The 26,415-nt window shown below is 34.2% G+C and overlaps 1 protein-coding gene across 1 annotated transcript in view; it reads left to right on the forward strand.

The window, feature by feature from the left end:
- DNAH7 (dynein axonemal heavy chain 7) overlaps nucleotides 1–26,415 on the forward strand; it is a 115,510-nt gene that overhangs the window by 68,902 nt on the left and 20,193 nt on the right. Inside the window, exons 40-51 of the mRNA XM_085299497.1 lie at nucleotides 201–1,073; nucleotides 1,923–2,152; nucleotides 2,853–3,183; nucleotides 6,025–6,371; nucleotides 7,718–7,898; nucleotides 9,215–9,400; nucleotides 11,484–11,647; nucleotides 15,120–15,274; nucleotides 16,189–16,379; nucleotides 19,630–19,763; nucleotides 20,509–20,844; nucleotides 25,102–25,228. Coding sequence (XP_085155623.1) covers nucleotides 201–1,073; nucleotides 1,923–2,152; nucleotides 2,853–3,183; nucleotides 6,025–6,371; nucleotides 7,718–7,898; nucleotides 9,215–9,400; nucleotides 11,484–11,647; nucleotides 15,120–15,274; nucleotides 16,189–16,379; nucleotides 19,630–19,763; nucleotides 20,509–20,844; nucleotides 25,102–25,228 — 3,255 coding nt within the window. The remainder of the gene's footprint in view (nucleotides 1–200; nucleotides 1,074–1,922; nucleotides 2,153–2,852; nucleotides 3,184–6,024; nucleotides 6,372–7,717; nucleotides 7,899–9,214; nucleotides 9,401–11,483; nucleotides 11,648–15,119; nucleotides 15,275–16,188; nucleotides 16,380–19,629; nucleotides 19,764–20,508; nucleotides 20,845–25,101; nucleotides 25,229–26,415) is intronic.

Here is a 26,415-nt window from a genome sequence, read left to right on the forward strand (position 1 = left end):
ATTTCAGAAGAAATAGTACTGGCATCAAAAATTATTCAAATTGATTCTAAACACTTATTTTATTCTTTTCTATGTGGTGAAGTTTAAGATAGTTTATACTTTGAAGTCTTTTTCAGATTTACATTTCTTTCATCGTAATTAAAATAAGTGTAAATTAAAGAGCAGAAGCAACTATTAAAAGGATTGTTTTTATTATACAGGTTCTTAGAGTGTATTATGATCGTTTGGTGGATGGTTCTGATCGGGCCTGGCTTGTTGGATTTATCCAAGAAGTAGTGAAAAATGACTTACATGAAGACTTCCATGAACTTTTCCAGAATCTAGACTTCAATAATGATGGAAGAGTGGAAGAAGATGACTTACGTAGCCTAATGTTTTGTGATTTTCATGACCCTAAGAGAGATGACACTAACTACAGGGAGATTAATAATGTGGATCAATTGCGACTGGTTGTAGAGAGTCACCTTGAAGAATTTAATAACATGAGCAAAAAACCAATGCAGCTTGTTTTGTTCCGATTTGCTATAGAACATATTTGTAGAATTTCACGTATTCTGAAACAGCCTCGAAGCCATGCCCTCCTTGTTGGTGTTGGAGGTAGTGGTCGGCAGTCTCTTACTCGATTAGCAGCCCATATGGCTGATTACACGCTTTTCCAGGTTGAAATAAGTAAAAGCTATGGTACCAGTGAGTGGCATGAAGACTTAAAAATCATACTAAGAAAATCTACTGAAGGGGAAATGCAGGGAGTTTTCTTGTTCGCAGATACACAGATAAAAAAGGAGTCGTTCTTAGAAGACATTAACAACTTACTAAATGCAGGTGAAGTGCCAAACCTCTTTGCAGTAGATGAGAAGCAAGAAATTTGTGAACGAATGCGTCAGATTGATCGGCAACGAGACAGGACAAAACAGACTGATGGCAGTCCTATAGCTCTTTTTAACATGTTTACCGATCGTTGCCGAGATCAGCTTCATGTAGTATTGGCCGTGAGTCCTATTGGAGATGCTTTCCGTAATCGTCTTAGAAAATTTCCAGCTCTTGTCAACTGCTGCACACTAGACTGGTTTCAGGTAAAAAACAAGGAGTTAATTGTGCTTGTTTTTCTAATGGAAGTGCTTTAGAAACATGACTTCAATTCTTTTTGTAGCAAGTAATTCTCTTTGGTCAACTTAGCAGTGAAAAACATCTTGGATTTTCTTACTGTCATCTTCTAACTTAAACTGTTAGAACTATCCTGATTGTGATGAAGGCCAGCATAGGCAGAATGAAAAATCACCGAGAAAATAACTGTCTGATTTTGATGTAAGAGTAAAACTGAATGAATACTGTACTGTAGACATTACTGAAGTAAATATTAGTGATATCTTTTATTACCAGGGCAATCAGAACATAGGTTGCCAAAGAGTTTGAAAATGAAATACCATAAAAATACAAACATCTCTTGATGCAGCAAAAACAGATTTTTCTTCCAACGACTCTGCAATAAGACTGCATTCCATCTTAATGTTATATGCAAAAGACCTTACACACAATTTTAAAGATGTAGAATTTAATCATACAAAGAATTTGAGGAACTCAAAGTTTATGAAAATGTACTACTGTATCTGTAAATGGTACTTTGAAGAGGAAAAGCAAAGAGAGAGTTACAGACCCCTGTGGACATACTGAGAATACATAGTTTTAATAACAGTATTTCTACTAGGTGAAATAAAACAATAGGCTTGAACTGAATGCTCAGATAACTGGGTTCTTCCCCAGTTCTGTAATTTTCCTCTCTGGTGATCTTAGATCAAGTCACTTCTCTGTGCCTTAGTGTCTTCATCTATCAAATGGGGTAAATACACATTTTTGGAAAGTGCTTTGAATTTTATGAATGTGAAATTCTGAATATGGAAGAAGTATTTATCCATTTGTTTTAGACTTGGCCAGAAGATGCATTAGAAGCTGTGGCCTCTCGCTTCTTAGAAGATATTGAAATGTCAGAAGAAACTCGGAGTGGCTGTATTGATATGTGTAAAAGCTTTCATACATCTACCATTGTTTTGTCTGGTTTATACCATGCAGAGCTTCAAAGACACAACTATGTTACACCTACCTCATACTTGGAACTCATCTCTACTTTCAAAATTCTACTGGAAAAGAAGCGCACGTGAGGCTTTATAATGTGGATTTTTCTAGAACTAAAGTTCACCCAAACAATCTGTTGTAAGAGTATTTAATGCAGCCTGCTACCTTTGTGCTTCCAACTGTGTGGTACCACACTACCTGTGTGTAGTGTGTTCTATCCTCATAGCAAGGGAGCGATAGTTCCTTTTCTTTAATCCTCTCCTGCCCATTARTAGGACAGTGCCATGTGAATTACAACAAATGCTTAATTTAACCAATGGGCTGTGTGAATTATTGTGTGCATCAAGCAACTCGAAAGGTAGCAGGGTGTATCAGTCAGGAAATAAATAAATATAATCTTGAAAGTAGTGACCCAAAGCTTTTGGAATTTCTTGGTATACAGTTGGTTGTCAGGAGAGCTGTTCACATTCAACTGCYAAAATGATTTTCCCAATAGCATTAGTCCGGTTCAAACCTCAGCTTAACGAATCATCTTCATGAATCTGTCCCTGTCTTTGCTCTCTGCTTTTTTTGCAATTTTTGCAGCTTCTGCCAACAAAGCTGTTCCTGACATTTATCTGTTTCCCATTCTGTGGGTATACATGATAGATGAGTTAAACATTATGGCTCAAGTAATCTCTGCTGTGTTTGTTTTGTTGGGTAAATAAAACAAGTTTGGCAGAGCATCTGAATATTGAGAGTAGCATCAAACAGCTCTATAATTAAATGCTATTTATTTTCAGTGAGGTGATGAAAATGAAAAGAAGATATGAAGTTGGCTTGGAGAAACTGGACTCTGCTGCGTCTCAAGTAGCCTTGATGCAGTCTGAGCTGGGAGCTCTGCATCCTCAGTTGCAGGAAGCTAGCAAGCAGGTTGATGAGATGATGATGGTTATTGAAAAAGAATCCTTGGAAGTCGCCAAAACTGAAAAAATTGTTAAAGCTGATGAAATAGTGGCAAATGAACAGGCTATGGCTGCAAAAGCCATCAAAGATGAATGTGATGCTGACTTAGCACAAGCCATGCCTTGTTTGGAAAGTGCTCTGGCTGCCCTTGACATTCTCACTGCGCAGGTATGGCTAACGATACATATTTACACACTGGAGGGTATTCAGACAAACAAAAGCATAGAATGTCTACCTTTTCAGATTTTGCATTAGACTGACACAAAGGTTTATAGTTTAGTAACTTCCTGAAATCTTTCAGTTTTAAAAAGCAAAATCTTATTTTGTCTTTACTTTCCTGCGAAAGAGCTATAATTAAATTTGTATGGACTAAAAGATCAAATACCTATTATTCTAGACACTTCAAAAATGATAGTTATAAAAATATTTTGAATCAACAACTAAGACATTAGAAAAAGTATGCTTTATACTTTCTTACTCAGAAACTGCAAGCCTGTTTACTAATATTTTTACATCCAGTCTTTCAGAGTCTAGAAATGGAGGTTGAAATTCTGTTGTCCTCCCCCCTTTAAGGGACCACTCTTCATAAGAGTATGATGGTGTGGGCTGCCACCTCTAGTTTTACAGATATTCAGGTTTTAAATGCCTAGATGCTGATTTGGCTATGGTGGGACGAAAGAAAGTCTCCTAAATTGCAATAGTGAAGATGGACTGTATGCTTCACCTATTGCTGCTCAAAGATTTGCGAATACGTATTAAGAAAAGCCTCTTAGATAGCAAGCAAGTGGTTTGCTATTCATGAGTATGGTTGTTTGGTATCAGAAATTTTAGACTCTCTCATATTCAAGTCGTTGGCATGATTTGTAGCATGAATCGTTTCTTTGCCACATCAAGGCAATTGCATTATGTCTACAAATAACAAGAAATCCCTTGGCTGAGATAAGAAAGCTGCTTTGATGGCTGATGAAGCAATGCTTCAACTGCTGTCAGTGCCTCATGTATCCAAGAAAATAGTATGATAATACAAGTGAAAGAAAACTGAGTAGGAACTTCCAAGGGAAAAAAAAAAAAAAAAGTTCAAAATCTACTCAAGTGCATGATAAGCCCAAAATCCCTGTGTGTGGGAGAGCGTACAGTACCAATACAGGACTCCTGTTTTTGATTTAGACAGACCAATGCTAATGGTAAGTTGATCAGGGTACAGGCTGTGAATTGTGAACATAAACCTATGCATATAAATATGCAGATAAGTGCCTTGTCTGGAAAAACAGAACTATACGTAATTCAGGACTGTTGAAAGGAGTTTTTACCCTCAAAAAGGGCTTTGGAACTTATTGCATCCCACCATTCATCAAGGATTGGAAAAAGTGTAATTTCAGGTGTTACTTTGCTATTGACGTCTAAGTTTTGTAGGAGTATATGTATAAAGTCACTAAAATATAGACCTGTAAAGGACCTCATGAAATTATCTAGTGCATCACTGTCTCAAGGCAGGGTCAGCTGTACATGCGTCATTCCTGACAGACATTTGTCTGATGTTCTTAATAACTTCTTATTGCTGTGTCCTGCACGTGTAATCTGTTTCACTTTACACTTTTGTCATTAGGAAGACTTTTCTTGTGCTTACCATTAATCTTCCTCATTATAATTTAACCTTTTTCTTTCTCCTCACTGTGGACATGGACAACAGATGATTCTTTTCTTTGTTGTCTTTTGTGCAGTTAAAGATGGTATCATTCATCTTACCACCTTCAATATTCTGTTCTTTAAGCAAAGTCATCTACTCATAGCTCACGTTTTTGAGACATAGATGCAAAGAGCATTAACATTTTGACTCTGTATATGTCACTTGCTGATGTATCTCCCTATCCACCAAGAACTTAGCCAACACTTCCCATGTTTTTTCTTAAAATTACTGTAGTTGCAGAATTTTTCTTGTTACATTTAATATTGCTTGTTAATTGCAGCTCAGTTTGTATTTAGCATTTATGATAGCCTCTTACTCTGCTTTACAACCTCAGTCTACATTGGGTTAATTGTTTCCTGGAGTAGTTAACTTTATTTGATTGTTTTTTTTCTTTTACACTTCTCTCTGGAGGTCCTGTCATTTGGTTTTCTGACTGCCTCATTGAAATTCACTGGTCTTATTTATCTGCTCTCCCTCTTTACTTGAATATTTTGCTGGGTTGCTGTTGTTATTTTTTAAGAAAGGTTGTAGCTCCAGCAGCATTATTTCACAGTTCCATTGAAATGATTCTCTTTTTATTTTATCCAGTCAAGACCATTTCTCTGCATTTTTATGCCATAAATGGACATTCCCAGAATTCAAAAGATACCTCTTTTTATCCAGAGTGCCAAGGTCCTAAGTCTCAAAGAAATCATGGGCAAGCTGGCAAAATCTAACACCAGTTGCAAGATAAACATGAGAATCTAGAAATCCTTAAATGTATTGGAGAAAAAATATGTGAGCATTCTCTGAGAACAGCTCTTGGAATATTCTAGTTTCCATGTAGAAGTATTATTTGGAAAGAGTGATTTTTTGAAAGATTTTGAACTGAAGAGCAGCACATCACACTGGAACATCTAAATTTCACAATGGAGGTGCAATGCCTACGATTAAGGAACAGAAAACGTCCTACTAAAAATAAATTACAGATAAGACTTTTTTTCCTTCCAAGCTGATTGTTGACTAGATATCAAGGGTTTGGTATTTACTCAGATGTCAGTGTTAGTTTAACTTGCATAGCACGTTAAGAAAGGACTGGAAAGAATGGAAAAATTGAGATATAAGTATTTTGGRAAAAATGAGATATGTGTGGACTAGRCAGGCTTTAGCTATGAATCAAAGATCATAGTGTACTTAAATTTGTAAAGAATGAGAGTAGTAAATGTGCTTGGAAAAATATTATCTTGACATAAAAAGAAGGATTTTTTTCTATTCTAATAGAAAAATTAATCCAAAACTATACTCAGAACTCTAAGGGTATTTTTTTGTTTGCTTGTTTCAAGGATATTACAGTGGTTAAGTCCATGAAGAGTCCCCCTGCTGGTGTCAAGCTTGTAATGGAAGCTATATGCATCCTTAAAGGCATCAAAGCAGATAAAATTCCAGATCCAACAGGTTCTGGAAAAAAATTGGAGGATTTCTGGGGTCCGGCTAAGAGACTTCTGGGTGACATAAGATTTCTTCAGTCTCTTCATGAATATGACAAAGATAACATTCCCCCAGCTTACATGGCTATCATAAGAAAACAGTATCTTACAAATCCTGAATTTGTACCAGAGAAGATTCGAAATGCTTCTACGGCAGCAGAGGGTCTATGCAAGTGGGTCATAGCCATGGAGTTTTATGATACGTAYGTACATATTTTTTTWAAAAAAAGTTAAAATAAATTTGAGTAGAGATTGGTTTATCATAATACCAAAAGAGATTTAAAATTACTTCTTAGGAGTCTGAAATGTGCAGATAAACAGTCATAAGATTGCTATAGGACAGCTTATGTTAAGGTGTAGAGCCTGATTTTCAATTCTGGATTTTTCTGACAAGGTGTGGGAGCAATATTAAACTCTATTCAATAAGCAAAAAAAGTTAGCTTGCTACCTAGAATATTGACAGAGGCACTATTGATATGTCGTTAAGTTTCTGACAATCACATCAAGCCTCAAGGATGTTTTTTGTTACGCATAGTATTTGACCCGTGGAAAAACCTGTGCTTATTTTTGATGACATTTTCCTTTTGAAACATCTGGAATCCACATTTAACCACAAATGGGCACTGGGTGCCTAAGATTAACTTACAATTTGAAATTTGAGTCATGCTAAGAGGACATACCTTCATATCAGAGTTATTTTGTTAGTTGACTAAAAACATTAGTAAATATATGCTTGGTAGAGTTTTGAATTTGAGAACGACTTTAAACATTATAAATATCATTGTCAGAGAGAAAACTAACTAAAAATACGGATTTCAAAAGGAGTATGCAACTTAGGGAGATTCATCAATAATGAAGCTAATACCTGTGAAATCATAGCATCATAAAGGTTGGAAGGGACCTCTGGAGATCATCTAGTCCAACCCTCAAACGAGTGRCCCATAAGGGGATCAAACCCATGACCTTGGCATTATTAGCACCACGCTCTAACCAACTGAGCTATTGAGGATAGGAACATCCTAGAATGTTTTCTTGTCTATTTTTAAAGAAAGATAAATGGAAAATGTTTTCAGTTAAATGTTAGCCTAATTTTTTAAAAATKTTAACCTAATTACATTTTATGTTTTTATATATACATATACACAGTTGCCTATTTGCATGTGTACAGTTACTGTGAGTGTAATGTAACAAATTTGTGTATTTTTAAAGGTGCTAATCMATAATAAATTTTAAACTGATAAAATTGGGGACACAGTTTGGAAGCCTAATGACCCGAACTTRTGCAGTAACCCCTTTCATTTTTAATTATTACCTGTTGTTATGGAAAATATTGCAGAAACTGCTTAAATAAGTCAGTCCCAGCATATAATCAGGTAATGAAATAAATATCAATTGTCTTCAGATATTATCAGATTATGGAACAACATGTTGCATTATCTGTGACTTGTTGAGATTTCCCTTTATCTTTCCTATGTTAACTTTTTTAATAGTAACTATGGACTGAGGGTGTATCTTTCTGATATTTACTATATTCTTTGCATTTATTTAGAGTGACRAAAAATGTTGCGCCCAAAAAGCTGAAATTGAATCAAGCTGAAGGAAAATTAAAGATTGCTATGGACGGTCTAAGAAAGAAACAGGCAGCACTGAAGGAGGTTCAGGACAAATTGGCTGTTCTCCAGCAGACGCTAGAATCCAAGAAACAGGAGAAGGCTGACTTGGAAAATCAGGTATATGGTGCAAAAGATGGGTATAGTTGAATTTCAGAAAAACATATTTAAAACCTACTATTTTGTCAAATGGTATTTTTCCATTTGACTTTCAGTATGGCCAGTTGTTATAGGAGTCCTGCTTCTGGATTACAACCTTTTTATTTCACTGTAATGATACTGAAGTTATGAATGAACAAAGTATGGTTTTACAGTAATAAAAAAAATGTAGATGCTGTGGTTTTTCCCTTGATAGGTGGGGATACTATGGGGGTGCTATTCTATCTGCTTTGTTGTGAGGTGATAAATTTTCAGTGAGTGTTCTAACATTTTGAGTCATCATTAACTTGCAAGTGACTATATTTAAGGTTTTCAAAGATTATATAAGCCTTATGAGGCTTCAGTGTTGCCAATGCACTTGTGAGAATGTTTTTGGTAAACTCTGTTTCTGTCTGCTAAATAGCTATTATGCATGTAGAAAGCAGCAACATTTAGAAGACAGTACGTTTTTTCTTGTAAGATTTCCAGTACATCTTGAGGTTTTGCTACAAAAAGAGTAGACTGTAAAATGAGGCCTTAATTCCTTAAGGAATTATAACAGATCTGGATACCGTTAAATCTTTTTTTTTTTTTTTTCCAGATTAGAAACATATTTGAAAAGAGTGCTTGATTTAAAAAGTACCACAACAACAGAAATGCAGACTGTGTATTCACACAAATGTTTTTTGCAGCAAAAAGCATACCTACTTTCATGAAACAGTAACCTCTTTAAGGAGTTTTTAGTCTTTGCCTTATGACCTGAGATCATTTCTTTGACTGTTAGTATTTTTCATATTATGTACCAAGCTATTTTGAATTGCGTGTTTTATACTGATCATCTTATTTTGTTTGGATGAAAACATAGCTTTAGAATTTCATGGACTTTACTGTCCATGACACACAGATTTTACACAGATTATTTTCTTTCTTCAGACATAATCAAAAGATGTTTTCTTTTTATTTGATGAATTTATATAAGAAAACAGATGCACAGGAAAATAATTTTTGAATGCTTTTAATATTTGTAAAATGTCATGAAAGTAATCGTATAATATAATGGAGGAATTTCTTCCCTGTGAGAGTGACAGAGCACTGGCACAGGTTGCCCAGAGAGGTTGTGGAGTCTCCTTCTCTGGAGATATTCGAGGCCTGCCTGGATGCAACCCTGTCTAACATGCTCTAGGTGACCCTGCTTGAGCAGAGGGGTCAGACTAGATGATCTCCAGAGGTCCCTTCCAACCCCGCTGATTCTGTGATTCTGTGATTCTGTGATAATCAGCAATATTTTTTTTCCTGAGGTTGACTTATGCAGCAAAAAACTACAGCGAGCAGAACAATTGATTGGAGGCCTTGGGGGTGAGAAAACTCGCTGGAATGAGACTGCTTTGGAGCTGGGAAGGCAGTACATCAATTTGACTGGAGATATTCTTATTTCATCAGGAATTGTAGCTTACCTAGGAGCCTTTACATCCAGCTATAGACAAGTAATTTGTAGAGTAATTTTGTCTCCCATGTTTTGTAATAATCTAAATGCTATTTGTTTTTCTTCTGTTGTAAAGTTTTTATTTTTTAAATTATGTTTTAACAGAATTCATAAATATAACTGAAATTGTACTTCAGGATTTTGAGTTTTATTTGTAAACATCCTGGAGTAAATTTTTCCTTCATATTGCTGAGAAGTACTTATTACTGTGCAAAGAATATAGTCCTTTGGTTGCTTTTCTTTTCTCTAAAGTAATTGCCATGGCTTTATACCTCTTGGCTCTGCTTGAACCTATTCTATTCAATGGCTAAATTCTCCTTAACTTCAAATAAAACAGACTTGGTATTTATTTCTGCAGCAACACAATTAAACAAGTTTTGAAAGTGCAGTAATTTGGTATAAAAAGAGACAAAAATACAGTAGCCTAGTATCATAGCAAGTTTGTACCTGTAGCTCTCCATGAAATAAATGGAAATTCTGTGTAGAAAAGAATTTTAAACTGACAGCTCAACTTTGGGATGTCAAAATCAGCTTCACTTACAAAGCTTTTTGAACAAGAAAAATTCCCCTGAATTCAGCTGGAGAAATGAACGTCCATTTCTTTTGTAATACTGATCTAGGTTTCATAAATTGCTGAAAATTAGGAGAGATAAAATCTTATATGCCTTATTTGAACATAAAATTTAGTTGTAATCCTTATTCCAACTTTCCCTTCAATGTTCTTCCTTTGTCCATTTTTYTTCAGAAAATTCTGTACTGTTTTTTCAAACTGATGTTTTATTCATCATGTCCATATTTTGATGTTAATATTTTAAAGCTTTTTAATGTGAACATTACCCTTAAGCCAACAGTTGTTACTATTCATGGTTACGTAATTTTGAGAGAGTGTTCTCTTTCATGCGTACAATTTGCATTTAAAGTAACTCCTGCGTTGTGTCTGGGTACATAGTGAAACATGTTAAACAATGCTGAACTATGTTTCTGGCAAGTGTAGATATAGGTGCAGATGAGATCTGTAGGAGACAGAAATATTTGCATACTGATTCATTAAAACTATCTATAATTTTGTTTCATCTGGAAAGTTTAGTGTGAGGTTTTCATTCATTGTACATAGTTTTTTTCTATTTAACTGTAGCTGTGGATTACTGCGTGGTAATTCTTAATCTCATGATTGTGCTAACACGTAATGGCTGGGTACTTCTTTAGGAATTGTTGGATGGCATAATTGGTTTTGTGAACTTCTTCATTTCTTATGCCCTAGTGCTTATTTTCCTCTAGTTTAGCCCCTCCCCCCCMAAAAAAAGTTATCTTTGGACTATTRATCTTGTTTATACAAATTGGTGAATCCTGTACAGGAATGTCTTTAGCCCTAGGGCCATTTCCTTTCATGCCGCATTTCTGATTTTTGATGCTTGAGGCTTTGATAACTAGTTTTTAGTTTAGAATACTACAACATACTTCTTTTACCTTATGCATAGTTTTCATAAAAGCGTATGCCTTTCTTGTGAACAGACTATTTGTATACATTTTTCTTTTTTAGAAAGAGTGTTCCATGTGGAATGTGCTATTCGAATTATGTATTTRAATGTGTCTATCTTCATTTTAGAATGCATCTTGCACACATGTAGAGATGTAGTAGTTTACACACCTGTATTGAATTAGCATGATACAGAGAATAGTGAAAAGCAACTTAAGACTATTGAGCTGTTATGTTTGACTAAGTCCTGACARGTGCTCATTTTGAATGACTTGTAAGTTGACTATGATGAAGATTTTATTTTTTTATTAGAATGTGTATTCTACGCTCATTTTAGAGTATAGAAGAATAATAATGATAAGATAAATACTCATACTAAGGATGTAAACAAATAAGCTGTTTTCATATATAGAAATCACATACAAAAACACTTTTAGAAACATTTTTAGACTTTATACATAATCATGAGTGTATTTGCCTCTGAACATAAAATGAACTTATATGTAGCATTTGGTATAGGAGGAAGTTGAAAAATAGATTTTTGATTGTTTTGAAAATTTTGCGTATAGACAGAACTTGAGTTAATATTTATTATCTTCTTACCTAGATGCAAACTAAAGAATGGGCATTGCTATGTAAAACAAAAGACATTCCTTGTTCTGATGATTTTTCTTTAACAAATACCTTGGGAGAACCTGTGAAAATCAGAGCTTGGAATATTGCTGGATTACCATCTGACACGTTTTCTATTGATAATGGCATCATTACCTCGTAAGTAAAAAAAAAATTTCACAATAAATCATTTTTATTAAATATCTTAAGTTCAGTAATATGTTCAGTTACTACTTCTATAGATGGAGTTTTCGACTTTACAGACAGTTTAACAACCAGAGTTATAAAATGGGAAAGGGCTGTTGTTTTTCAATTTCTAAGAAATAATAATACTTCATTTTAACTTTTTAGTATGAAGTTTTTAGGTATGTGAATTCACTCTCCTGCTTTTTTACTCTGATGGGTTGCTATAATGATACCACTTTTTTTCAAGAACAAGCTACAGAGTGGATTACTGTTCAGTTTAAGGAATCCCAAAATGCTTTGTCCATGCTTTAGACATTCTCTAGCTAAGCATCAACAACCCCCCCCCCAAAAAAAATCCATATCTATCTATCTATCTATCTAATTCTCTATCTATTAATTAACCCTGAGGGAAATATATAAATCATATATGTATAAAATCTCCTATGTTGGATTGAGTAACAGGGAACTTACTCACAGGAGAAATATCAAGTGATAAATTCTGTGTTCTGCTGCTTGGCCTTATCACTATTTTAAAGTCATGAGCAGTTAAAGAAGCAGGGGAATACAGTTTTGAATACTATTCTGGTAGTATAATCAATAGATATGGAAGTATAATCCTCCTTTAAAAAGTTAAAGCTCTCTGATTTGAAAGAATTAGGCTGGAATCAGTCACTACCAAGAGGTGCTTATGCAAAGCTACTGAAGGTTATTTTGCTAATCTTTCTGTGAAAGTCATATATTTTCGCTGAGATGCTACTGGAGATGTTACAGACAACATCTTGGTCACTTGCCTATAAATAGTTTCCCAGATACTTATTTTGCTAACTAGTAGAATATTTTAACATCCAGGCTTGCAACTACATCTTTAGTATTTAAAACCCTGACAGTTTGGAAGTGTTGATTTGTATGCTGATGAGCTGCATCTTTGTGATGCTGTGGCACAGTACTAAAAAAAGGCCTATGTACATCTTTCACTGAAGRCAGTAAGGGAGGTACAGAAACTTAGAACAGATATGGCTCTTCCACATCCGTATGATAGCTTTTGATACTGGATGAAGGGTAAATGAGTTTATCCCTACTGACAACTCGGAGTCTGTTTTCTTCAAGGTCCCATCCCCCTAACTGTCARTGCTTCATGCAGACTAGCTATTCCCAGGATCTTCCTGAACAAAAGCCGACAGAGCTGTGGTGTTTGAGTTAGCAGAGGGAGCTCTTTAATAGGCAGTATGAATGAGACTGTACAAAGTCGTCTTCTTATCCAACAGCCCAGCCCTTAAAGAATTTAAAGCTAGAATGCTTCAGGCCCAAATAATTTTGAAATTTGAAATCACTTTCAAAACTTAAACCCCTAAACTTGTGCTATGTTGCTTTCATAATCTTTATTATTAGTCCAAAGGACCCTGGGTGCCTGTGCTCCCTGTCTCTGCATATATTCCTTCTAAGGGATCACATTTATTTAGGCACCTTTCATTGTGCAAAGATTCTCCAAACAAGATTATGCATAATTTCAGAGTACAAACAGTTATGCTTGATTAATATACATAGGTGGTATGTAGCTAGGACTAACATGCTACTAAGCTGAACATCAGTATGTTCGTAACTGCATCATGAGCATTTGATGAGTTCATGCTAGRCAGAAGGCTGGTACAGAAGTGAGGACATGTTGACCTCCATTGCTTCTTGGAAAAGACTTGCAAACAAGACCACTCTCTACCTTTTTATTTCAGAGTTCCTAAGTTTTCATTCTGTCTGTTTTGTGTTCAGTTTGATATCTGTCTCTTTAGTTACTCTTCCCAACTCAGTAACTTCCCTTTAATTTTTGTTTTTTTGCTTTTTATATATTACATACTTTCCGTTTATYTAGCCTCTCATAACTTCTAGAAAAAAAACTGTTTTTCAATAAGGATAATCTGGAGTCATACAGTTGTGCCTTACAGAACTGAGCCTAGGTCACAGACGGCTGAACCCTTGGATTAGGGGTTACATGCACATTACTGTGTATTATATGTATAAATAGACATTACAACTACAATTAGTCTTTAGTAATAGGTTTGTGGAGTAGAGATTGTAATAGAGATTATAAAGAGGTTTTCTCTCCTTAAACTGTGCTTTATGTATTTTCAAATTACCGTTTTGAAAGAAGATTAAAGTTTATAATGTGTTGCACAGTTTTGCCTGCTAGCATTATTTTGCCTGCCAGCATTATTGAAACTATTAAGTCTGTAAGAACCTAGATTGCATTGGACTTGGTTTGTCTAAATGTTATCTTTTCCAAGTTATACTGTAACTGTAAGTACTGGCAACGTATCTTTTTTTAATTTAAGGCTCACTTTCTACTGACAGTTTATGGAAACCTTTCATAAAACAAACATCTTTCTAAGAAAAGTCGATCTGAAAATTGGACAAAAGCGAGACTTTTTTTTYCCTTAATTGCGAATACATTTCATCTTAGTATTTCTAAGTGAAACAAGAATGGAGATGCAGACACATTTCAAGTTTTATTTGTGAACTTAAAAATAAAAAACACAGATTTTTTCAAGAGATGTGTTAATTTTTTAAAATTTACTAACRATAAATAATTTACTAATGTCATTGTGTATAAAGTGACTTGTAATAGGATAAAGAAATAATACATTTTACACTGACTCTGGAAGAAAAAAAAGTATTGTTTTTCGTAGAATAGTAGATTACACTGGCTGCCTTAAACACTTAGGATTGGATCATTCCCTTGATCCAAAGTTTTAGAGCTAAATTCATTTTGCAATTCTCACATCTACCTGCTTAGAAGATTTGTTTTTAAGTGATTACTGYTTTAATTGTAATTGACACATTAAAATGTGTCACTAGTCTTGGATATCATGATAATGTAACTATGTATCATACAAAAATACTGCAAAAAATCTGAGAAGTAGTTTTTAATTTCGATGAAAATAAAATTCCAAAGTTCTATGTGTCTGTTGCTGCTTAAAAGCAGGGATTAAAAGGGATTAAAAACCAGATGCCTCAAAATCTGCTTAAGTATTTTCCTTATACAAACTGTAAAATCTGTCTTTAGTATAAAATTCCATTAATTCACTAGAAAATGCAAGTTATGTGTATTTCTGACTGTATTATAGCTGCTCAAATTTTATAGATTTAAAGAACAATCTTTTATTTTGAAATTGTAAAATGAAATTAGATTAAATTTAGTAGGAAGTGAAAAGTATTATTCTGAGTACTTTCTTTGAAAGAGTAATGTCGTATTTTGTAAACAACCTTAAGAGTCCTATGACTCCTAGTAAATACATCAGCGTTTTTACCCCATGATAAATATACTGGGATTTTGTATTTAGTTGACTTTGTTTTAGTGCCAAAAGGAAATGATTCACTTTACTACYTTTTAGGTATACATTTGAAGAACTTATATTTCAGTTTTGAAAGTTTATAATCATTGTTTCCCCTACAGTAATGCAAGAAGATGGCCTCTGATGATAGATCCTCAGTGTCAAGCAAATAAGTGGATAAAGAATATGGAAAAAGCCAATAGTTTGCATATAATCAAACTTAGTGACCCTGAGTTTGTAAGAACACTGGAAAATTGCATTCAGTTTGGCACTCCTGGTGAGTTATTAAATAATAGAAACGTAAATTACAGAAGAACCTGGAGAGGGCATAATTAACTAAAAAATGCTGAAGCTCCAGTGAGTGTCAAATGTTCTCAGAACTGAGGAAAACAGACGATYGTTTCTTTCTTTTCCAGTCAGATTAGAACTGTAGTTGAAGCCCTAACCCCAGGTTATAAAATACTTCATAGCACAATCTAATTGTAATCTTCAGTTTAATTTGTATCTTTTAATTGCTGTTGGAGATTTGCCATTTCTTTATTTTTGTGTTATAAATTATTTTATTTCTAAACAGTAATGCTATTTTTGTTTGGCTTTTCAATATATGTATAAATTAAGAGACTGCTAGACTGTGATTATATAATGATTCTTGTATTCAGTACAGTAGTCTTTTGGCAAGTCTTGTAGTACTCTCAAACATAAGTTAATAAAGTATGTAGTTACAATTGCAGTTATTTTTCAATACATAACTGGAATTCAAGTAAAGAAATGGGTTAGTTATTCTCCATTATTTTTCTCATAATTTTGAAAATCTCATAGGCTTACTGTGAAAATAGAAATAGACTCAGGCACCCAAAATGATTTCTGAGGCATATGTCATTTAATTTGCTGTCAGGTCCTTTGTAAAGAAAATGGTAGCTTAAAATTGCTGTTCTATATCCATATTAATAGTGGCATCATTTTAGTTGCTTGGTTGCAACTTGGTATGGTATTAGAAAATGGATTTAAAGGTACATTTCTCTGATTCATTTTTCAAAGAATTGAATAAGAAACATTAACCTTATTTCTAGGTATTTGTAGATTGGCATTTGTATTGTATGTACCTCATAAGTACATATTATACATACATGCAAATAACTATGTAAAACAAGCACAGAGAAAATCATACTAAATCTTACTGTTGTATTCAAGTGCTACTGGAAAATGTTGGAGAAGAACTGGATCCTATCCTGGAGCCACTTCTGCTCAAACAGACTTTTAAGCAGTCAGGTAGTATATGCATTCGCCTCGGAGACTCCACAATTGAGTATGCTCCTGACTTCCGCTTTTATGTTACAACTAAGCTGAGAAATCCACATTATCTTCCTGAAACATCTGTTAAGGTGAGAATTCTGAAAATGAATGTGCAACTTTGCTTTAATTTTAAAATGATTCCTTGGCTCAACCAGAGAGGAGTTTCTGACATTTCCCTGCCAATACTGTTCTCTTTTTGACGCAGCTGAAATAGTGTCATCTAGAAGTGCTGACGTTTTCAAGTCAAATATTTCACCTTGCAGTACTGTCATCTATTTGTACTGAGATATTTAAAACTTTTTTTAATTTTAATGCCCTTCCCAGTCTATATCTGCTGATGCTATTTAGTCACRTTATAGTAAAAATATTAAGAATTAATATAGTTACCTCACAAGCAAACTCTACATTAGGTTTTTAGATTGAAGATTTTCATCTGTGATATAGGTAAGRATAAGAGTTTGAACAATTCCTGACATTGTGCCCTGTTTATTATGGACAGAATACAGATTTCCAGATCTGTGTATCTGACAGCTATAGCCATTCTTGTGTTTCTATGTTAGGGACAAGACAAGGTGTTCCCTGCTTTAAAGAATAAAACTAGTGTGTTACTCTTCTTGTTCAGGAGATCTATTCATTATTGCTTTTAAAGGATTGTTTCCAGAAAAATATTGCAAATTTACACTTTGGTTAAACATAGCCTATACTGAAACACAGAATCTTGAAATCTAAAATTTATCTGTAAACTAATATTTTCAGCAAAATGGAACAGTAAGTTAAGTTTCAACTGTTAAGGAGGACTGATGCAGGAAAAATGGACAAAAAGTTAGTGAAAGGGAGTAACTTCTGTTCACTTCAATACAGACCACATCATGTAGACATTGATCTTTATCAAAGATGGTAACTACTTGCGTGCTCAGAAAAAAAGGTGAAATACGAAAGGCAGAAAGTATCCAAAAGATTTGCTTTCAGAATACACATACATTTAAAAGCTAAATTAATTTTTTTCTTAAGAAAAGATTTCTGTTTAACAGACAATTGAAATCTAGTTGCCAGTCAACACTCAGTACAGGCTTTTTTCGCAGAATGTGAAGTTTCTAAAGATGCATCTTCTCTAGCTGGGTTCCATGCAGTCAGACATAAGTTGTTAATTGCTCTAATGAGGAGTGGTTACTTTGTGCCCTTATTGAGTATACTGCTAGCTACCCCACAGCTGAGCTGACTAAGGTAGCTTAGATACTGGGAGCAGAAAGCAGAAAAGTACTGTTTAAATAACATAGTCTGAAGCTAGTAGCAACATCATTTGGTGATTTTGCCATTAAGATTATTCAAGAGCTAGCTAATGAAATGAGTCCAGAGAGAATGGTTGTTAATATGGTTATCATATTTCACAGAAAAAGATTTTAGTGAATTGCTATGTCACTTATGTAGTGAAATTCAGAAAGAGACATAGATTATGCATTTACAGTTATGAGCCATTTGGAGTAGCTTTGCTCCATTTCTAGAAGATTATTAATCAGAAATACCTTAYGAAACCAGTAAAAAAATCAGATAATCTTCAGCAATGCTGGGGAAAAATCGACTTACTCATGTTCATTTAAAAAGAAAAAAATCATTTGACCCCTCAAGGAATAAAGTGAAACATAGACTCTAATAGCAGTTTGCACTTAGACCTCAGAGATTCAAATGTCTGAACCAGCCAACTTTTCAGATTGTGGCAGCTTCAATTGAAAGTTAACGAATAAAGCTATTTGTAGCTAACTTTGTGCCCTGAGGAAGGGAGATGGAGCCTCGGGAAAACCCTTATATAGTTTTGAAACATTAGATCCCTTTTATATTTCCTGTTAGACTATCAGGTCTAAAGTTGCTAAAGAAAACTGGGAAGAATTCAGCCCTGATGATTATGAAGATCTTACTGATTCTTAGTCTCAGATATAACTGGAATTCCTCTCAGAATTCCTGAGTGATGTGTGATGAGTGATGATGAACAGTGTGATGTGCTATTGTGCATCAAAATCCTGTACTTCTAAAATTCGTTCAGAACAGGCTTACTATGATAAATAATTATTGGTGGTATAGTCTAAGAAAGTTAGAATATTCCTCCTCATACCTTTCAAAGCAAAATTAATTAAGAAACTCTACAAATACATGGACAACTGTCAGATATTAACAGTGGAAGAATCAGATCAAGACGAACTCAGTTTGCAGATACTCTGTATTCTAACTGATCACTGATCAAAATTAATTTCATTTGAAAAGCAAGTCAATGGTCATCTGTATACCCTGAAACCCCCCAAATCTCTAATCTCTATTACTTAGTCAACTTGTTAAAATTAATATTTTTTCAGTTACAAACAACATTCATTGAATTATTTTCTCGCCTTTGCAGGCAATTTCTTCCTTTATTTGTGTAAAATACTGTATATTTCTGCCACTTGCTCAGCCAGACCTTGTGGCTTTTTCTGGATCAGTTGCACATGTTATGTCATAGCATGGCAATTATTTTAAACATAAAAGCCTTTTTTCAGTCACTCTTAGTTTCTTATGAAAAAAAGAGAACACGATGCTGTCCTAATTTTAGTTGAATATAAATATGATAATAATAACAGCATAAATTGCATGTGACCAAGGCTGTTAAAGGGACAAAATGTATGTAGCAGAGGCAATAATAGCTTGAAGTATAACTTCACCATTTATATTATCACTTATTTTATGAGAACAGCAGAAGTTTTCTAGGTGAGAAGTTTCCATATACCGTTAATACGTGATCTATTTGATCTATAGCTATATTTTTCCAAAGTATTGTGTCAGCATCCCATTTTCAGTATATGCAACAACTCTGGAAAGCAAGCAATATTCAAGTTTATTTACAAATTCTGTACATTATGTTGAATCTTTTTTTCATAAAAATGTTTTACTGCCTCCACTGTGAAGGCTATTTGATGTAGGCATCAAATACCTTCAGGTACCATCAAATGGAAAGRTCCATCTTATATGTAAAATTACTCCTTCATGTTTATGGACTAATTACTCAAAGCATTGATACTACATATAGATTTTTAAATTAATTTTGAGGAACAGACCTCTATGAATTCTTGTCACAGCTCTATTTCAAAGAGTTTTTTAACATTATATAGTTAATTTTTTGGGATAATCTTGGAATTAGCTTTCCAATGCACGGTCTTAAACCCTCACCTGCAACTCATTTGTCTCAAATTTTGGTTGAYGTTTTACACGTTTTACATGATATTATACAATCCTCCCCATCTTGCAAATGAAGAAACATTTTAATTGATTCTTGTCACAATTGTGTTATCTTTCAAAACATATTTCTTCTGCCAGGTAACATTACTGAATTTCATGATAACTTCAGAAGGAATGCAAGATCAGCTTCTTGGAATTGTAGTTGCAAGAGAAAGGCCAGATCTTGAAGAAGAAAAACAGGCTCTCATCTTTCAAGGGGCTGAGAATAAAAGGTATCAAAATAACTCCTCTTGCTAGGCATAGAGATTGCAGTTTAAGGAAATATAAATCATAGGAAATATATCTAATACATCTATTTGCTTTGGAGAATATAGTGTGTATTGCATTTAACAAGAAATTCAAGACTTACTTTTGAGAACCCAAACTTAGGCATCTATACAGGCTAATAATGGCTGATTTTGGATGCATGCTCCTACTTATATTCCTACTGTTTATGGCTTTTTTCCTTTGACCTGATTTGTTATTTCTGGAACTATTAGAAAACACTAAAGAGCTCAATTTGGGGCTTATGTAATTGCAAAATCTAACTCTTGGTCCTGTCACCTGCTTTTATGTATCCCTTTCATAATGTTGTTGTCATATGACTTGCTGTCTTCACAAGTTTTGATTCRAGACTAATGGATGTGTTTTTTAAATGTCTTCATTTTGTACCAGATTTGCGCTGACTATATATGCAAAGGGCATCTTTCCCCACAGGATGAACCGTGAAATGTGCAGTATTAGAAGTAGTGTGGCACTTTCTCCCTTTGCATTTAGATGAACACTGTCCATCTTCAGCGTAATGCCTGAAATTGGCTCAATTTTTCAAAAATTTAAATTTTAAGAAGAAGAAGTTTTATTATGGAAGTTTCATACCATGAATAGAATTTACACATGTTCTGTATTATTTTCATTTATAGACACTAGCAGAAAACATCTGTAGTTTTCAAATGTGAAAAATCTTATGTATTCCTTTAGGCAGCTAAAAGAAATAGAAGACAAGATTTTAGAAGTTCTTTCAGCTTCAGAAGGAAATATTTTGGAGGATGAAACTGCTATTAAGATATTRTCTTCTTCCAAAGCTCTGGCTAATGAGATTTCTGAAAAGCAAGCTGTAGCTGAAGAGACAGAGAAGAAAATTGATGCTACTCGTATGGGCTATCGTCCTATTGCTGTCCATTCGTCTATCTTGTTCTTTTCTATTGCTGATCTAGCCAACATTGAGCCTATGTACCAGTATTCACTGATGTGGTTTATTAACCTTTTTGTCATGTCTATAGATAATTCACAGAAATCTGAAGTTTTACAGACAAGGTAAGAATGATAATTCTCCATTTGCACTTAATGATATTTATTGTTTACTGGCATGTGTCCTAAGTGTGTTGTCTCAGGCTTTGCATTTTGAAATGTTCCTTCTGTATGTGTATCTGCCAGATATCTTACTGGAAAGTTATCTATTCCTAGAAACAAAATGATAAAATATATTACAAGTGCAATATATTCCACTATTTCTCTTTAGCTATTGCTACCTCAAGTCCTGCGTGAAATTACAAAATACTATGTAGATAAAAATGGTCCAGTCCTTTTGATTTATGTGTTGCATTTCATCTAGTGACTTTGTATGTCAGAATAGCACGCAAGATACTTTTTCTCACAGCTAGTTCCATTTCAAGTGTGATAGTAGGAAGTCTTATGACAAGGGCTCTTGACTGCGATTATAAATGGCAAGGCAGTATTTTTTATTCAAATATTTTTTTGGATTCAGTTCATTACTGTCTTGTAATTAGGGAGTTCTGCCCTCTTCCAGCTTGTTCATGAGAACAGGAGGAACTGTGCAATCATTAATGATCTTGTTTGCTCAATTATTAGTAAAAGCAAGCCCTAAATCAGTTTTATATGTGATGGACTTCACTGTTGTGATCATATTAGGATTATTCAAAACATACTCTGGAAGTAAATCAGCTACAAAAAGATTGTTTAAAGAGAATCTAAAACACTCAGGGTGTTTTTCCCTTTGACCTGAGGGTCAGGGGATGGGGCCGAACTCTTTTCAGTAGTGCCATGTGACAGGACAAGAGGCAGCAGGCACAAACTGAAACACAGGAAATTCCACCCGAGTATGAGGAAAAACTTCTTTACTATGAGAGTGACAGAGCACTGGAACAGGTTGGCTAAAGAGGTTGTGGAGTCTCCTTCTCTGGAGATATTCAAAACCCACCTGGATGCAACCCTGTCTAACATGCTCTAGGTGACCCTGCCTGAGCAGGGAGGTTGGACTAGATGATCTCCAGAGGTTCATTTCAACCTCAGCCATTCTGTCTGTAATTCTGTCTGTCTGTAATTTTTCAGTGCTCTATAACATCAGCTAATAACCTCTACTTTAATGGCTTATTTGATTTTCACATCTGTGGCTAAAATGACAGAGCTTTGCCTTGGAATGAGRGCTCATGGGTAAGCATCAGCGACCAGACCAATCAGAGTGACATTGTGGTAGGTGTGTGCTATAGTTGCCTGCTCAAGSAGACAACATAAGTGAAGCTACTTTTAGGCAGCTGAAGGAGGCCTAATGAATGCAGGTCTTTGTACTCAGGGGGAATTTTAACCATTGAGTATCTGCCAGCATTTTCTACAGTAGGGCTGGGCATATGCAACCCAGGAAAGTTCTGGAGAGTGTTGTTGACAATTTGACTAGAGGAGGCATTCTGATGGACTTGTTACTCATGAGGGAGTTGGAATCCCTTGATATTTATCTGTCTGCATTTACAAAATTGTCAGCCTCTGTTCAAATCTACCCTGTGTTGCTGGGGCTGACACTTAACGCTGTGTTTTGCACAGTTCTTTGTAAAATTACTGTGAAGGCTAAGGCAAGTTCTTACTGCTTGTCTACAACTACCTTGTCGTAGGAAGTGTATAGAGAAGACAGATTCCTTCCAAAGCTGCATGGTTGCAAGATAAGAGGCAAAAACCACAAGTTGAAACACAGGAGATTTTGATTAGATAAAAAGAAAGCTTTTTCACCACAAAGGTGATGAAATACTGGAACAGCTCACCCAGAGTGGTTATAGATCTCCATTGCTGGTGATGTTCATAACTTGTCATTGCCCTGAGCAGCCTGATCTAGTTCAACTTGTAGGAAATGGAAGAGATTTCTGGAGGCAGTCTAGTCCCAAGCTAAATTATTTTGTGATTTCATGATTCATGTAAGTGTCAAATATTCAGAAATTAGTTGAAGACTAAACAATAAAGAAACCAGTAGAATTGAAAGGCCAGCTTGACTATTTTCTGTATCTTCAATTAAGTGAATTCAGTGTTTAGTTTTACTTCACTGTAAACCCATTTAAAAACTAATTTGTTGCCTAAATTGAGTTCAGTGTGAAGTTTCACTTGAGATTCGCTTACAACCTGGGAATATTGAAATAGCTTTATTGTCAAGTTCCCTTTCTCTCTGAAGAAGGATTTATTTTATGATTTTTATTAGGCAACTAGAGGGCTGCACAAGCAGTCATAATGTAAGAGTATCTTGTGGTGTTAACTGATTTTAGGATCACAACCTTGTCTTAAGGGGCTCAATCTGTTTTGCAAGGAACTGCAAAAAATACATTTGGTTCGGGTACTTTTCTCCACTCTTGCAAGGAGTTATTGCTGAACTAGCAGCAAAAGATCAGGTATTTTTGATCATGTTTTCCTCTCACTTAATAGTTGAAACTTGGAATTTGACACTTATTAATGGCCTGATTCAGCAAAGTACTTAAATATTTGCTTGTGTTAAAATTAATTTTATGAGGTTACTCATCCAAATAAAGTTAAGCATATGAACATGCAAGTGTTTAACTGCTTGCATGCTCATCCAATGAACAGATGATGGGAGAGAAACTTCTTACCCAATCTTTATATAGAAAATTAATCTAGTTAATATTATTGCTGAATTGTCTGTTACTGCTCATGTTTTATTTAAGTACAAGTAAGTTGTAGTACATAGGTAGCACTTAATGTATGTAGTTTAATGACAAACTGATGTGAGAGCTATCTTTTCATGAGAATTCAATCAAGGTCTGTACAGTTTGGGTCTAGCACAGTTATTTTATCAAAGATATTATTACTAAGTATTTACATCAAAGATTAATATTTTGATATAACTACTGAGTTAGAAATTCAAGAAACCTTTTACCAATAAGATAGCATGTTCCGTTAACCTCACTTTTTGACTTTAAATCTTATTATTTAATATCACTAAAAAAAACCCACACAGCTGTGTGCTTAAGTCAAATTAAATTGTAAATAAAAAATTGTTTTTATCTCATTTTGAAATTAAAACTTTCTGTCAGCAGCTGTATAAAGATAAAGGAGCTTAATCCCAACTGACAGTATGCATTGCCAGGGAATGATTGGTATTAGCCTGTTTTGATAATTTTGTTCATTGAAAGCAGAGGAAGACAGACTCATCAAGGCACAGAAAATTCCCCATGAAGTAATGATTCACCTAAGACTCTTTGTCTTGGGCTATCTTCACTAGTCAGTGATCTTTTTGTTAAATGTTTGGTGCTGAAAATTTTACATTTTTTTAATCATTCTTTTCTAGTGCAAACCATGTTACCTCTAACATTTGAAAATGTTTTCATTTTTTCAGATGGACAACTTTGTGTCCTATTTTGTGCGTACAGTTTATGTATATTTAACTGATGATGAACCAGTAATTTTGAGAGGATTTAAAAAAACTAAAAAACCCAAGAATTTATATATTGCCATTTTACTATTATAAAAAATGGCCCGTTCCTTGTTAGCTGAATGGAAGAAAACAAAAATAGATGGAAACACCAGGCTGGAAAGGAGGCACATATTGTTCAACAGAGCTCTTTTTCAATCTCGATCTTCTGTCAAAATCATTTCTCACTTTAAGTAGGTCACATTCAGATTTCTGAATTATCACCATGTCTGACCTGGAAGAGTACCCTCAGAGTAAGCTCCCTGCCAGGATAGGTGACCTAGGCAGTTGGGAAAAAGCTGTTGGACCCCTCCACATCTTTGTTACTATCTTGCAAGAAGTGTTTGAAGTAATGCTGCAAATTCAAACACTGCATATCTAGCCCTCTGGATTTTTCCATTATTTTGTCTAGACAGAAATACTTAATTTTAAATCTTACTTAGTAAGGCAAAACTTTCTTAGTGGAAATACTGATAATAAATCACAATGTTTTTATTATATTTGTATTATACTACAGTAAGGGAAATACTCTGTAGAACAGGAAACATATTTCAGATAACAATTAAAGAGGAGCTGTTTTAGTCTTATTATTAAATTCTTAGTGAATTTTAAGACTATTGGATCATTGCTCTTTTCAGCTCCCCCCCAAAGTGGAAATTTAGACCTCCCCATTTCCTCTAGAAATCATTTGTTACCAAAATGTAATTTTAGTTAAGTGGTAAAAGTGGTACATGCATTTAGTGATTGTTTGGYGTAATTGACCAGAACATTTATTAGAATGAGGGAGATTTAAAATAGTTTGTAATAATTTCCTAAGTATACAAACTTTAGAGTGAAATTAATATGAGTTTGTATTTCGATGCTTCTAGGTTGAAGATTCTCAAGGATCATTTTACTTATTCGCTTTATGTCAATGTCTGTCGCTCACTCTTTGAAAAGGACAAGCTGCTCTTCTCTTTTTGTCTAACTGTGAATCTCCTGAAATATGAAAGATTGGTCAGTAATAAACTTTGGTTTAGTCAGTAATTGGTCAGTAGTTTGCGGTTTGGTGTGATATACATTTCATGGCATATACAAGCTATCACTAATAAGAATGTATAGGATAAGAAAAATAAACTTTATATATATTATTATTATATACTTTAAGCCATAATTCTGCTGTGCTTAATTTTCTTTTTAACAAGCAGTTATAAGCAATGAAAAAGATTCTCTAGAATAAAGTAAATACAAATATTCAATAAACAGGACTGGCAAAACAAAACTAGATGATGATAATAGGCTTTTTAAACACTGCTTAAGCCAAAACTCAGCCTATGTTATTCTTACAGTCAATATTTTGCAAAATTTTACTATAATGTATTCTGAGACCTGAGACCTTATCAAAGTGAAATGTAAATACTGAATTAAGAAACTACTCATCTTTTCTACTTATGGTGGTTAAAAATGTTTATTTTTACATAGAATTACTCCAATTCAAACACTTGTATCAACTGCCTTTTAGTAATTCCTTACAAGGATTTTTTTTTTAATTGATAGTGAAATATACTCATTTAACCATATCTATTGTCTATAGAACAGTATTTCTAGTTGTACTGGGATTGTTTCTGTCAGATTTAACATATATTGGCATTCTTGAAATCTTTGTATTGGGGAATACATAGAAGTGAATACTTTGAAGAGTTGACAGTAATAGTCATGGGATACTCTAGTCCCCCGTTTTCAGGGACTTGGATTTACAGATGAAAGAAATTTAGAGATAAAGTAGCATTGAGAAACAAATGAAACATGTAATGGGCTGATACTTGTTTTTCATAGCTAGACCTGAATTATGGGAAAAGYTTGCAAGATGTGCAGTTTCCTGAAATATTTTTGTATTTGTTTCCGTCAACGTTTTGGGAAATGAGGAATGAGTTTAACATGTAAAGGTTTATCTAAAAATCTAGTCCACTAAAATTATTCATTCCTTAAGTTAGGAATGAGGCTGAATCTTAAAATTCACTCCTGTCTCTGTTCATATCCATAAACTCATGTTTAACTGAAAACCACATACTAAATATTTTGAAATTTTAATATAGAAACTTTTGCAACAAATATAAGAAATATAAGAATATAAGAATATATTCTTATATAAGATGTAAGAATTTGGATAAATGTATTGGTTTCCTACAAAATGCAGTAAAACA

The sequence above is a fragment of the Rhea americana genome, unplaced genomic scaffold (assembly GCF_003343005.1).
Source record: "Rhea americana isolate MKP2758 unplaced genomic scaffold, rheAme1 scaffold_15, whole genome shotgun sequence".
In the NCBI taxonomy this organism is placed as follows: domain Eukaryota; kingdom Metazoa; phylum Chordata; class Aves; order Rheiformes; family Rheidae; genus Rhea; species Rhea americana.